This window comes from Coptis chinensis, chromosome 4 (genome assembly GCF_015680905.1).
Source record: "Coptis chinensis isolate HL-2020 chromosome 4, ASM1568090v1, whole genome shotgun sequence".
NCBI lineage: Eukaryota > Viridiplantae > Streptophyta > Magnoliopsida > Ranunculales > Ranunculaceae > Coptis > Coptis chinensis.
Genome location: NC_141459.1, coordinates 95733435 through 95747737, shown reverse-complemented (window position 1 = coordinate 95747737; position 14303 = coordinate 95733435). Strand labels below are relative to the sequence as shown.

The following is a 14303-nucleotide window of genomic DNA, read 5'->3' as shown; positions in this document are numbered from 1 at the left end:
CATACAGAAAAATTCTGTCTCAACCCCATGGACGCGAACCTAAAGACTAGTCGACTGGAGTACACTTATTCTGCAAGCAATCACTAATTGTCAAATCATAATTCATGCATCCATAATAGAAAGAGCCTTCTGTTAATGGCCAAAATATCTGTATAAAACGCAATTCATTTTTCCAGAGATTGCAACTATGCCATCATGTGAGGTGGGCAGGTGATCAGGAAAGTGTTTGCTCCTGTGCCAAATGTAATTATTTTGGCTAGGGCTCCCACGAGAATATCCCCATAGGGATGAGGGTTCTGAGACCATTGAATGTGTGATCCAACGGTCTGAAAACTTTCTATGAAGTTGTCAGTGATATGGCTAAAATGTGGTCTCTGATTAACGTCAAAACCATAGTGTGGTCTCTGATGCACTGGGCTCTACAAGGTACTGAACTACATCATCAGTCAAAACCATAGTGTGGTCTTTAATTGAGGACATTGGACCAAATTCCTGACGATGTCGGCCATTTGAAAAATGTTACATGGGTAAACAAGTCAATTCACCTTTATCCTTGTTAAGCGAACCCTAATTTCTTCTCTATAAGTACAAGATTAAAACTTCAAAAGGCAAAGGCAAACAAACGAAATATTTGAAGATTTATCACTTCGTTCAAGTTCAATTGAGCTTGTGTTTATTTGTTTATTTAGAAACTTATTTTCTGGTTATGTTGTTTTTCTCCTACTTACTTTACTTTTTTGGGTCAAGTTTTAGTGAATGATTACATGTAGTAATAATGTAGTAATGTGCACAATTAAGCCGATGCTCTGGAATGAAAACAATGAAGGAAGCATGGTGATGTGCACAGATATAGACTTGGGTCAAAATGTCTGCTTGCTCTGATGCCTCTCTGGGCTTTGATTTGCGGGCCTGGATTAAAACCTATATTTTTTCATATAGTTTGTATTTTGTAAGTTCTCTTGATTGGAGTTTTCATTGGTATACTTCCACCCACCAAACTACAATAGTATAGTGGATAGTGTTAGTGGGTTAGCGTTTCCAAAACCAATTATTTCTTTTGACAGCCGCCAGTACCAATAGCGTATAGAAAGTAATTTTTTTTTTTTAGACTCTCCATTTTCCAGTTGCCATTCTCAAAGGCGTATGAGAAACAAGATTTTTAAAAAAAATTCTAGCCACCACACAGTGTGGCGTGTATAGACTTGACACTATTTCGTTAAAACTGGCGTTATAGATAGGTAATAGGTAAACTTATACCGATAGTATTGGGCATTTTGATGCACCATTAGATTAGAATTTCCGTGATATTTAAACTTAGTCTTAATGAGTTCTAAGTTTCTAACTTCCACATTGGAGTTAGTATTAACGAGTTCTAAGTTTCTAACTTCCAAGTCACTCGGTGTGTTCAATTGACACACTTGACAGTTGACACTATTATAGGTCTTTATTCTATTAAATTGGAATTTTATTGCTTGAACAACCAACTGACCCAAGTTTTTGTTGAATTCTGATAGTATGGATTCTATTAATGAGATTAGGGAAAAAATTCCAAAATTTCCGTTAGTTCATATATTGGTCAAGTAAACGTTTGCAAAATAACATCTCCACGTATTTGTTACGTATTCTTCGAACCATGTTCTTCAATTATTTCGCCCAAAAGCAATTCTCTAACTTTACAACCTTAATCAATCATCATCTTCTCTATGAAACTTCCAAATTGCATCCATTAGGCCATTAGAAGCTTTGGACTTCCTACTCCTTTGTGCCTGCACCATCAATGTTTTGGTCATTTAAGAGATGTATGAAGTTGTGCCATATGAACTATATACTATATAAATCATTAGCTAAAAGAAAGAAGAAAGAAGAGCTATTTGGAAAGCAATGTATCCTATATGAGGAATTCAAAGTTTCAAACCCATTATTACTCTTTTCCCTGGTGCAGTCTTTGGGATTTTCACACTCTGCATGTCCTCTGGTCTGTTCCGGATATACTCCTTCAATTGTTCATCGTCCATGGATTCAATCAAAGTCGTCTACCAATATAGAAAAGAAACGTTAATACATGTAAGTGAACAACATAACTACATAAGAAAAAATGAGACTATTAGATTCGTGTAGCCCCGTATAGAGGAATCGAATTATGCACAAGTATGTGTAGTGAGGAATAAGCTAAAGTTGCCTACACTAAACTACCATCTATGGTGCGGTCAAGTTTTTGGGACCGACCACTTAGTTCTTAAGCGCAATTTTGGTCCCATTAAGTGTAGAAGTTATTAGAGAAAAAAATAGTAGTGGATACCCAAGCTAAAAGTTCTTCACAATCCTTTCCAATCTCTTGCTCTTCCTTATCTGCAAGGATCATTTTCTGCTTCCATGAGATTATTTCAGCCTTCTTTTTCTTTGTTTGTTTTTCAACTGACATTTTATTTTGGACTATGTTGAGACAGAGTTTAATAAGAAATAACAGAAGATGAGTATGATTTGTGGTGGTGGCTGAATGGCACAAAGAAGAATATATATTGGAAAGTCAATATAACGGTCCAAGAATTAGTTATCAGAAGTCCTGCCGTTACATTGCAAAAGCCATTAGATAGGAATGAAAAGCACATACCATTCATGCCTTGAAACCGTTACAGAATTTTTGGACCAGAATAATGATGATATGATTGTAGTACTCCTTTTGGTAACTAAACATTATATGATGAGATGAATCTTGTGATGAACTGTTGGCCGCAGTTAATAATAGCAATAATGAAGCTATAGTGGCAGGTGCCAGCAGCTTAGAAACACTCCTCTAGTGGAGTACGAGTCCCATTTTGCTGTCCTTGTTGTAGTTGATTTGAGTTCTCAAGCCCACTGACCAAAAGGTCATTGGACCATGGTATTAATCCCAATTAGCTAAATTTGTTGGACTGAAATACTGTTCGTCCTCACTCTTGAAGGGTTATATCTCAAATTCTACACGTCTGAGTCTGAGTTGAAGGAACAACGACTCCAACGGCCAGAAAATGAGTGGTCGTTCAATGCTTCATTATGAATATTTTCTATTTTTAATAGATATATGAAATAAATAGGTAACATTGTTTTTCACTAATGCAAAACAACGCTTTAGAAATTTTAAAAAGTAGCAAAATGGAAAGAAACAAAACTGATTACTGATTATGACAATCTCCTTTGTTTTAGTCGAATGATACATTAATTATGCTGGCAATTGAGGGAGCCAACAAAAAGTAAATTCTCTTCATTTGAAAAATGTAGATTCACATTATGAACATTTGTCCCCAGTCTTTGGTGTGGACCAAAACATGGCTACAGCCCACATTTATATTAGGCGTATTCATGGTTTTAGACAGCTACATAAAGAATATACATGGAGATCAATGAATTGACAATACATTGAAAGGCAAATTTGGGAACAACAGAGAATGCCAAGTTGCCAACTGTACATTTTAAGAAACTATGAAAATGATTGTTTGGAAAAACAACAAGAGAATTAAAGAATATTGTGGATAACGGAAAATGTGGCCAATGAAGAGCCCTTAACTTATAGAACTGATCTTAATCATAACATAAATTATCGAAAAAAAAAAAAAAAAAAAAAAAAAAAAAAAAATCTCAATCATAACATATGAAAAGAATGTTAACATTATTGGTGGGCGCTGATTGTATTGTCAAGCCGTCACTCTTTCTGCAACCAATTCCACATCACTTACCTAACAACAGCTTACCTCTAATAATCACTACAAATAATTTAAGTTACCAAAACTTTGTACTAAAGAAAAAAGAAAGTTGTACAAACTACGAAGTACACGAGGTACTTACAATCCACTGCACAACAGTAGCACTGAAATAAGTATTCCCAGGGACCTCACATTTGGTGATCCGTGATAAAAAATAAAAAAAATAAAAAAAAAAAAAACAACAACAACAACAACAACAACTTCTTCACTGCCTTGAAGATTGACTGCATGAATGCTTTGCCACCTGATCCGCAATGAAATTGGCCTCCCTCCATGTTGGAGTTAATCTGCAGTTCTTTAGTCCTTCTGTGCATCTATGCCATCTTTGCTTCGTTCACCTTGGTACATTTGAACCACCAAATGCATGAATTGTTGCAGTCAAATCCGATCCCACCCATAACTTCTTCCAATTTCTATGCTGAGTATACTCCACACTTCCCAATATAGCTAAAACATTCAGCTATGAAGTTAGTCCCATGACCTATATGTCTGCACACAATAGCTCGGAACTCACAGTTATTATTTCGGAAACAAGCACAATAACCTGGGGGCCAGGGTTATCTTGTGCTGCACCATCCACATTTAAAAAAAAATTACTAATTCTATGCTTAATTTCCTTCATAAATAGAACACTGAAAATCTCAACTTCAGTACGTTACCAAGATAAACCATATATATATATATAGAATCCAATAGGTTAGCTGACTGGCTAACAGAACAATGTATTTCAGTCCTTTTATTAGCAGAATATAGTAGGGTCTAGCTAACCCTCCTTTTTTTAAGAATGAGAAAATTTAGCCGAAAGTCCAGAGCCTACTGTAATCAATAATTATGTGTCAAGCCCAACTAATCTAAGTTGATCTGATATTGGCACAACCCAAGAACTGGCAAATACGAAAAGAGAAATATGATTTGCAACAAAAAAAAAAAGAAAATTAATTAGAGTGTATATAAATCTAGTTCAATCTAAACCGATCCATACTGAAACATAAAACTACTACGGAGAATCAAAATAAATGGCAAAACTTTCTAGCCCTGCAAAGGGTGTTAGGTTTGATGTCAGTGCTATGATTTTGGAGTGTAATCACATTCCAAACATGATATAGTTTCCTCAGAGGGGAAATGTAAAAGCAATCGGAAATTCAGAATTTGCTCTGTAATTAGTTGCTTTCACCTGGGCACCTTTTGACACTAAGCCAGTTGGGTGCCTCTAACATTCTCGTTGTGTCAGCATTTATGGCAATCAACGTTTCTCCAACACCCCCATATCTTCGATATTCAATATATTCAGGATGTGTTATAATAGTTTTAAAAATCGTTTATGGTGATACCAATTTCATAGATCAAAGGTTACATATGATACTTGAAAGCTTCAAAACTGTAAAGGGAAAGGTTCCTGGATATAGGAAAACTTTCACATAAACAAGTTCATGACATTGGCGCACTTAAAATTTTAGGATTTTACTAATTTGTGCCAAGTCACATTGTCACAGATATGCGTGTTGCTGACCGACACGGCAAGTATATGAAGTAGGACACGGGGACACAACTAATTAAAAGGAAATTTATTGCTATTATTTAGTTACAAAACTATTTCTTGGGCTCAAGACCTTACGAAAGCGTCTCCTTACAAATAAATAACAATAAAAGTGGCATATCATGGAGCTGTAAATTTGCGAATAGATTTTCTCTTAGTCTTTTAGGGTATAGAAGAAATCCTAGTTTGAAATTGTATGCACACCGTGTCAATGTGCCTGACAAGAGTGTTTGTGTGTTTGTGTGTCTGTGTGAATATATTTTTTCTTAAATTTCTAGCCATACATAATCCCTAACTAAGGGTGAAAATGTACAATCCACGACTCTTTACTTTGTTGGAAGTAGAAACTTCGTTGAGTTCGATATACTTCAATTTTGTAAAGATGTTTTATGTAGTTCTAATACCATCGCAACAAAACATTAGTGTAACCTGTAATTCTAATTGCACAAACGATCTTAAGTTCGTGTGAGAAATTTCTATATGCCCGTCCTGATATCACCCTAGCTTATATTTTGTCTCTCACTCAGACTACCAACATTCACTAAAATATGGTCTGGTTAGCCAACTTATCATTTTTACTCATCACATAAACGTCTTTCTTCCTTGTGACCTAGCTAGAAATTTTTTACTCATCACATGAACATCTTTCTTCCTTGTGACCTAGCTAGAAAATGGCCCTGCAACTAAAATAACTGTCAATCGGTTAGCAAACCCACTTATCTATGGACTTGGACTTTCTGTACCATGGTGAAAAGGCAAGGGGACCATAAAATGGTATCCTTCTTCTTGCAGTACTTTTCTCAACCTTATTTGCCCCACATCTTTTGGGAAGTAAGAAGTTGATGAAGTCTAATATTTTGTGTCACATCTAGGTAATACTAAGTACCATTATTAAGCCCCATCAATTTTTGCTAAGAAAGTGACCATTTTCACATACAATTTTCAGTTTTCTCTACACTATTTACAACTTGAATTATAATTTAACTCATGTGAACTGCTTTTACTTGTTTTCGAGATTGCTTATTGAATTGTCTAATGGAGTTGAATTTAATAAATTTTAAATTTCCAGGCTATGTATCACTTTGTATATCCATACATGAACTTATCCCCAAAAATGATTGTTCCGACTTAAAATGGTTCATCCTCATCTACTAATATAACAATATGCTATTTCATGTACACAAGATTCATGAACCTAAGATGTGATTTGTTTCCAAAAGTTTCTCTTTTTCTAGAGAATTACTTTGCTCAAGTTGAAGTCTAGCTCCCTAGAGAGACAACATGCATAAATGTAATATGGCATAATCTAATGAATAACATAAAAAATGGTAAAAATGAATCATTTAAATCAAAGCATATTAGACTACCTGTTCAGATGAGCTTGATGAGAGCATTTATATGGCACCAGCTTGTTTGTAATCCAAACTGCAGGATGACAAATGTAGATTCATACAAGATAAAATTAAGTGCATGAATATATAAACTGTTGATCACAACAAACTTCATATGGCTGATTAGTAATAATTAACTAAAATAAAGAGTAGTCCATATATTCCTAAACTGCAAAATTGGTGGTCTGGGAACAATGAGTTCCTTCACCCTCAACAGTGGCAACTTAAAAACAAATACAAACATACATAAAATCAATAAAATGCACTTATATTATTTTAACACTTATTTGACATGTATTTGCTTAATCAACGTATAAGTTAGATATATTCGATAGGATAATCCAAATCATATGATGTAATGTTTGTTTTGATTGTCGAAAAAAACCAATATGAAGACATTGCCATGTTTACGCAACGCCACATGGTTACCTTAGAGCATCGTTAAGTATTATTAAGAAGAAGATTACCAATAACATTTAGGTGTGTCGAAATATGTACTTTCTAATTTAAGAAGATTATTGTGTTCATGGTTCCTCTTTGACAACTCTTTCAAAAAAATCATGATTAAGCTCCTATGATATATGCTAGCCGACATATTGACCTACATATTGTTTCATATCTCCTAGGAGCTTATAAAAGCAGCACATTTGCTGCCATGCTGACCTCTGTAATATTTCAAAGCCATCACAAAGTTTTATACTTGTTTTAGGTCTATCTACATCTCAATTTTCACTATTCCCATAACCGAATTCATTAAAGAAATTCAAACTCAACTACCAAATCTACTTTATTAGTGGCCTTTTCCCTCCATAGAAAAAAAGAAAAAGAAAAATGGACTTGAGAGAAATAGAAGCCACACTACCTCCAGGTTTCAGGTTTTATCCTAGTGATGAAGAGTTGGTCTGCCATTATCTTTACAGAAAGATCACTAATGAGAACCTCTCAAAGGGAACAATGGTCGAAGTAGACTTGCATACATGTGAGCCATGGCAGCTACCAGGTTGGTAAAACTTCCTTCATTTATTTTCAGTCATTGTTCTCTCCCTCCTTCCATCTGCTCTATTAGAACTGGAAAATACATGAAGCTTAGTTTATGAAGCTGAGATGTAATCACAAATCGCGATTTTGAAGCACAACATTCCATGCTCTAAATTATAACTAAGCAAACATATTCAAACACTCTAACTCAATCTTAATACGGTATGTTTTCCATGCAAAAGTAAGTATTTTTTTTTTCTTGTAAAGTTTTATTGCCCTGCTTTATAAAATTGCATCAATATCATTGAAGTTTTACATTGATTATAACTAGACTATAATATATGTACTTTTATTTTCTCTTCTTCCATTTCTACCGTACGTCCAACTTCTTAGGATTGAAGATTAAGCTATGAAGACAGTCTTTAATCAATACAAGAACACCAATGTTCTTCTTGGGTAAGGTTTCTCAAAGAAACTATACCAACAAGCATATGTATTTCATATAGGTGAGTGCTCAAGGAAGTGGGTTGAAATGATATAAGCATGAACAAGTTGGTTGGATCACCCATTCCATTCTTACGTAAGAAGTTATGTTCATCCACAAATACTATGCGATGGTGGAAAAAGAGGCATATTGTTTACATTGCTGCCTCTCCCCCTTTCAGTTCCCTCCACTTATAGTATTATCAAGTGTAATAATAATTTAAATTAGTAGAAACGCAATGGATTATTAATTAACTTGTTATTCTTCACATAGTAATCATCTGTCAGAATGATTTCTGATGCTTTGCTCCACCACATGGACCCTCGATGCATAAAGAATGCTCTTAAGTTAGACCTACACATCTAAATAAAATTGAGAGAACAGATGAGGAGTTCCTTAAATCATGTGGAAATGTGCAAATCATGCATATACATTTTCGACGTGTGGGTCACGGAAACTACTAAACTAAGTACTCACATTATCTAGTTTTTGGTAAATTTTGGCAAAACAAAAGAAAAACGAAAAGGAAAAAGAGATGGAGTCTGATCACTAATAGTAATTAAACATGCAGTATTTACTAAAACTTGAACCTACTAGTAATGTGCCTTTACATTGCTGAGTAGGTGCTCTAGTGACTAATGACTGACATGAAAGTTTGCGAGTGAGACGAAACTTCGTAGAGTCAATACTCTGCCGCGTGGATTTTGTATGATTAACACGGAAGGAAGACTCTTGATTCAACAAGAATTGCATACTCGAGCGTATTAACAAAAATAGATATATATCTTGCAAATTTAAGGAATTAAATGAATTAAAACTTGATCAGAGCTAAATTTTTTAGTTTTCTTTTCTTATCAAAGGTGCTATGATTTTAATTTCCCTGTTCCTTTACTGTTTTTGTGGATTAAATGATATACTTTGGCTTCTATACAACAAAGGCATTCCTAGTTTAGATCCTTGTATATAAATACTTTTGTCTGCTCTATAATCACAGATACACAAAAGCAACCTTTGTGATGGATATATAGGAATCTCACTATTACACTGACCCACTAAGGGTACAAGGCCTAAGATTATCACTAGACACTAGATAATGACTGTTCTTCCTTGTGTTGTAAGGAATACAATGATTGACGCCAAACATTGTATAGCAACATAATAGTTTGGGGCCCACTTATGATCACATCAATGGGTAACTGCCACCTGTCAATATGGGTAAGATTCTCCCTGACAACTTGCCTTCATGATCAAAATGTGAAGATTATTGAGAAAGCTCTCTACCTATATTGTTTCTTTCCATGACTTTGCTATTCTTTTCACATGAGATGAGCACACATGGATTTTAAGAGCCCATTTCCTTACAGGAAAAAACTTTATCCTAGAAATATATGAGGCAACACATTGAGTGGGTAGTAACCCATAGGATGGCCCATGCCTATAGTTAGACCATGATTGTTATAGAATCACATCAAAAAGTATAACACCAATTACAGAGAATTGAATCCCAATCCTTGTGTCTTCTTCAGCTGTTCTGACGGTTTAAATGAGTCAAATATGTAGGCACTTGATGTGGAAACCTTTAATGTTATCATCTTAAAGCTTCTTGTACTAGTAAGATAAAAAACGCTTTAGAAACATCTTTTCCTTCTTTTGTTAAAGTTGGTATATGTCTGCATAGTAGCTGAAAACTAAGATTGACATCAAGATTTTGATAATTATCTTAAATGATGATCAAATAAATCCTTAATCAATTATTTGCTCGGATAGTAAAATACTATTGAAATAGCTCCCAAGTCTAAACTCTAAAAGTGTCATCATCCTTAATCGTAATTGTCAACACTAAAGTGGCTATAATAGTTTTACCCCCTTTTCTATGTGGTTTTCCATTTAGTGTTCTTTTACATGTAAGTGATTTCCAGGGTGTATGTAGTTGCTCATGTCATATTATGTAGTATGGACCTTTCACCTGCACTTAGAAGGGTTTATGCCTAAACCTAATATCACTACTTATACAATAAGCAAAAATTAAGAATCCAATTAAACCAAAATTGAGTAAGCTTCAACAGTTGTTATAAGCAAATAATGGAAAAGATCAGTAACCAAACCACAAAAACTTTTAACGTCGTAAAAAGTACTAAGCAACAAGAAATACCATATGTAAAAGTACTCACAAATTTGTACCAGACCACTTATTCTCTTCAATTTTCGGACCCATTCAATTCAGACTTTGCCATTTGATCCTTGAACTCCATTCCTTACTCCAAAATTATCAGGCATCAAGGTTTTTGGTTTTGGAAAATGTACTTGTCTAAACATTAAAAATAGTAGCAAACTAGAATTACTTGAAAATGTGAAGAATTGATTTTTTTTTTTTTTTTTCAGGACGAGGGTTTCAGAAATTTGATTCAAAAGCCTGGCACAAAAACACATAAATTTCGAAATTGATAAAAGAAATTAACCCGAAATTTATGATTCCGATTTCTTTAATCAACTGACTGAACACATAATAATAATGAAATAACATGTCCCATTTCCCGAGGCCAAGAGGCTCATTTATTCTTCGACCTGCTTAGAGCAGTACGTAATTGGATAAAGCTCATGGGTAAATTGTTAATCATTTTGCCAATTTAAATGCAGTTCTGGAGCATTGATGTATTTATAATCCTGTATTCCTATAGAACACAAAAAACACACATGCAAATCCAACTACTAACATATGACTCCAGATGTAGCTAAGCTTGGCGCAAATGAGTGGTACTTCTTCAGCTTCCGTGAACGTAAATACGCAACAGGTTTACGTACTAATCGGGCTACAGTATCGGGATACTGGAAAGCTACTGGAAAAGATCGACAAATATTCAGTTCCATTACGCGTTCACTTGTTGGAATGCGCAAGACTTTGGTTTTTTACCGTGATAGAGCTCCTCATGGGATCAAGACTGGTTGGATCATGCACGAATTTCGCCTTGAGATAACTGCAGTTTCTTCCAAGGTACATATTTTACAACTTTATTTAGAGTTGTTGCATGCATGATTCATTCAGCATGTTGCTTTAATTTGCTAATATAAGAAGCTCATTGAATGGCAGGACTGGGTGCTATGTAGAGTCTTTCACAAAAGCAATGGAGATTCCACTTGTAGATATAATTTTGAGGATGAATTTGATAACACCATAGGTCCATCTTCACCAATATTTGCTTCATTATCTCCAATAAGTCAATCCATGCAAGGAAGACTTCAACCCTTCATCCAAGTACCAGAAACTCCACACTTTCAAGAAAACAATAATCCAAATACCCTCCTAAATATAGCTCAGTGCAATCCTACTTTTCTTGAATTACCCTGCTTGGAGGTGATGAACAACATGTTGAACATTGAAAGTAGAACTGCTGATGAGTATGAGTTCCTAAACGACATGAATTTAGAAGACTGAAGACAGATTGTTTATTTGTTAGTTCATGTAGTGCAATAGTGTAGTATGTCGTATTGATTGGTTTCTTGTGAGGGGGTGTGGCGTACCGATCGAGCTAATTAGGAAGATTGTTTTACGAGTAGACTGCAGCTCATGTAAAAAAGCAATTGCTTTCATTTAAGTTAGACATATATTCAGTATTACAATGTATAATTCTCTCAGTTAAATTCCTTTCGAACGTGATTTTTCTTTCAACTAAATGTGTGTTTTGCATGATTTATTCCTATTTTATTAGGAATAAATTGAAGCTTAATTTATTGATGAATTTTAATAGGATATACGTATGAATTGCAAGTGATAGAGGAAATCACCATACATGATACATGCACAGTACAGTAGTCGTACAAAAGGCTGTATTCTTTAAGTAGCTATACTAATTGCATGTACACAATACAAAGAGAAGCAAAGAAATCAAAGTCCTCCTAAATGTTTGGTGTGTACCACGCACGTGTCCACTCTTGCTACTTCCAAGAGGTCTAGAACTCCAGTATCGTGGCAGGAACAAGCCGCAAGTGCTTAGCCTCCAGTTCAACTCGAGTTGTAGGAATGCAGGGCATACACTCCATAAAAAACTACACACTCAATTACGAATTTCGTTGAAACCTTTCAAATTTTGTTTTTGTTTTTGTTTTCAAATTTGTAATAAATCAGCAAGAAATATATTATCGATCAACCACATTATGTTAGGCAAAAATGCAGATTTGACCCCACAACTTGTCAGAAATTATTCATTTAACCTCTCAAGTTTTTTTCAAGCAATTTAAACCCCCTTGACTTGTAAAAACGTAAGTTAAAACAGGTGCCGACTAGCAAAGTCGGTAAAAATTTTGGGTGATGACCCGTGGGGTTCAAACCCTCCAGCATCAAAGAGTTATTTATCTCATTTAAAATAGGCTTACCCATAAAAAAAATAAGGTGTTTGTTACTGCCGGACCCCATATTGTGTTGGATAGACCCAAAAAAAAAAAAACAATTATTACAAATGTGTCATTGGCCCCAAAAGTTGTTTTGTGTTGGGCACCTCCCAAACCAAAGTGAATTTGACTTGTTGCAACATTTTCAACCCTTCTTTTCTATTGTCTTATATTCTCTTATCTTCTACTATCAAAAACCTTAAACCCTTAAACCCTAAAGAAAGTTATCACTAACACTAAACACTAATGGAAGAGCACAACCCCATTTTAGAATATAAAGATGAAGAAGAAAATGTAATGCATCATGACCCATTTCAAGAAGAAAATGTAGAACAAGTTCAAAGTGAAGAAAATAGAGAAATGGATGATGATGCATTTAATAAGAATAAGGTAAATCTAAATTAAACATAATTATGCATGTAGTAATTATACATGTAATAATTATTCATGTGTACAGTGATGGATATAGAAAATTCGAAGGCTTAGACGACCCGGCTAAGTCGTTTGTATTGCACACCAAACGGTCAGGCCACACCATTTGGACTAAGTCCCAAACGATGTGGCCATGTCGTTTGGAATTTGGACTTTGAAAAAAAAAACTTACTAATGTGGCCACACCGTTTGGACTGAGTCCCAAACGTTGTGGCTATATCGTTTGGGATTTAAACTTTGAAAAATATGAAGTCTGTTTTTTGGCCTCTTGACCGGTGTGGCCACACCGTTTGGACTAAGTCCCAAATGACATGGCCTGGCCACACCGTTTAGGACTCAGTCCAAACGGTGTGGCCATGTCGTTTGGGATTTGAACTATGAAAAAATGTGAAGTTCTATTTTTTGGCCTCTTGACCGGTGTGGTCACACCGTTTGGGACTCAGTCCAAACTGTGTATCCATGTCGTTTGGGATATGAAGTTTTGTTTTATGATTTGAACATAGAAAAACACAAACATCAATTAACAATTGTTCTTCATTTAGGATCCTTCGGTGTGTTTCGAAAACTCTGGAAACTTGAATGACGTGGATGATGTTCAACCGCTTTCAATGGATACAACAGAAATATTTACTACGGAAGAGGTACATAGTAGACATTGTTTTCACTTGTTTTTATTTTCTAAATGAAATTATATTAGTTTATTGATTGTTGTTTTCTTTCATATCTTTAGGTATTTCATACACGTAATGACATAATTGGTTGGGCAATTGCTCGGGGAAATTAATGTAATGTGGTTGTGGTAATTGGAAAGTCGCAGAATGCTAACGGGAACCGAATACCAAGGCTGGATTTAGCTTCCGAGAGTTCGGGCGTGTATCGTTCACACAAAAAAGCAGAGAAAGCTAATAAGAGAAATACGGGAACCAAGAAACGTGGATGTCCATTTAAGTTAAGATATATTTTCCAACGCGGCACTGTCGATAGTTGGAAAATTGTCGTTATTAATGGTGTTCACAACCATCCATTGGCAAAGACCTTTGAAGGACATGCATTTGTTACTCGACTGACTGTTTCACAATTCGAGTTCTTATCAGAGATGACTCAAAATGGAGTTAAGCCTAAAAAAGTTTTGAAGTCCATCAGACATAGGTTTCCTAATAACCTATCTAACATATATCAAGTCTACAATGTCAGGCACAAGGTGAGGACATTGGATATGAACGATCGCTCACAAATGTAGAGATTGCGTGAGTTGTTAGCAGAAAACCATTATTTCGAGGAGGTGAGAGAGGATACGAATACGGATGAGATGTTATGGGCCCATCCGGACGATGTTAAAATGGCTCGGACTTTTC

The 14303-nt window shown here is 35.1% G+C and overlaps 2 protein-coding genes, 1 long non-coding RNA gene and 1 other non-coding gene across 5 annotated transcripts; 2 read left to right on the top strand and 2 right to left on the bottom strand.

The window, feature by feature from the left end:
* The first annotated feature begins 818 nt into the window (after window positions 1–818).
* LOC147505891 (small nucleolar RNA snoR100) lies at window positions 819–929 on the top strand. The gene has a single exon (XR_015194093.1). It is a non-coding gene; the product is annotated as a small nucleolar RNA snoR100 (small nucleolar RNA).
* A 556-nt stretch (window positions 930–1485) lies between these two features.
* Window positions 1486–2599, bottom strand: LOC147505890 (uncharacterized). Of its 2 annotated transcripts, none has more exons than XM_086558294.1 (3): window positions 2300–2599; window positions 1916–2033; window positions 1486–1766 (listed from the first exon to the last, which is right to left on the bottom strand). In XM_086558294.1, exons 1-3 carry the CDS (start codon window positions 2420–2422, stop codon window positions 1753–1755), a joined length of 255 nt encoding a protein of 84 aa, XP_086414420.1. In that variant the 5' UTR covers window positions 2423–2599; the 3' UTR covers window positions 1486–1752. The 2 variants fall into 2 exon arrangements, with proteins under 2 accessions (XP_086414420.1, XP_086414419.1); XM_086558293.1 differs by having other exon boundaries at window positions 1926–2033.
* A 1151-nt stretch (window positions 2600–3750) lies between these two features.
* LOC147505889 (uncharacterized) lies at window positions 3751–10849 on the bottom strand. The gene is made up of 3 exons (XR_015193506.1): window positions 10302–10849; window positions 7531–7736; window positions 3751–6702 (listed from the first exon to the last, which is right to left on the bottom strand). It is a non-coding gene; the product is annotated as an uncharacterized LOC147505889 (long non-coding RNA).
* LOC147505888 (protein CUP-SHAPED COTYLEDON 2-like) lies at window positions 7235–11782 on the top strand. Its single transcript, XM_086558292.1, has 3 exons — window positions 7235–7668; window positions 10857–11122; window positions 11219–11782. Exons 1-3 carry the CDS (start codon window positions 7500–7502, stop codon window positions 11561–11563), a joined length of 780 nt encoding a protein of 259 aa, XP_086414418.1. The 5' UTR covers window positions 7235–7499; the 3' UTR covers window positions 11564–11782.
* The last annotated feature ends 2521 nt before the right edge of the window (window positions 11783–14303 follow it).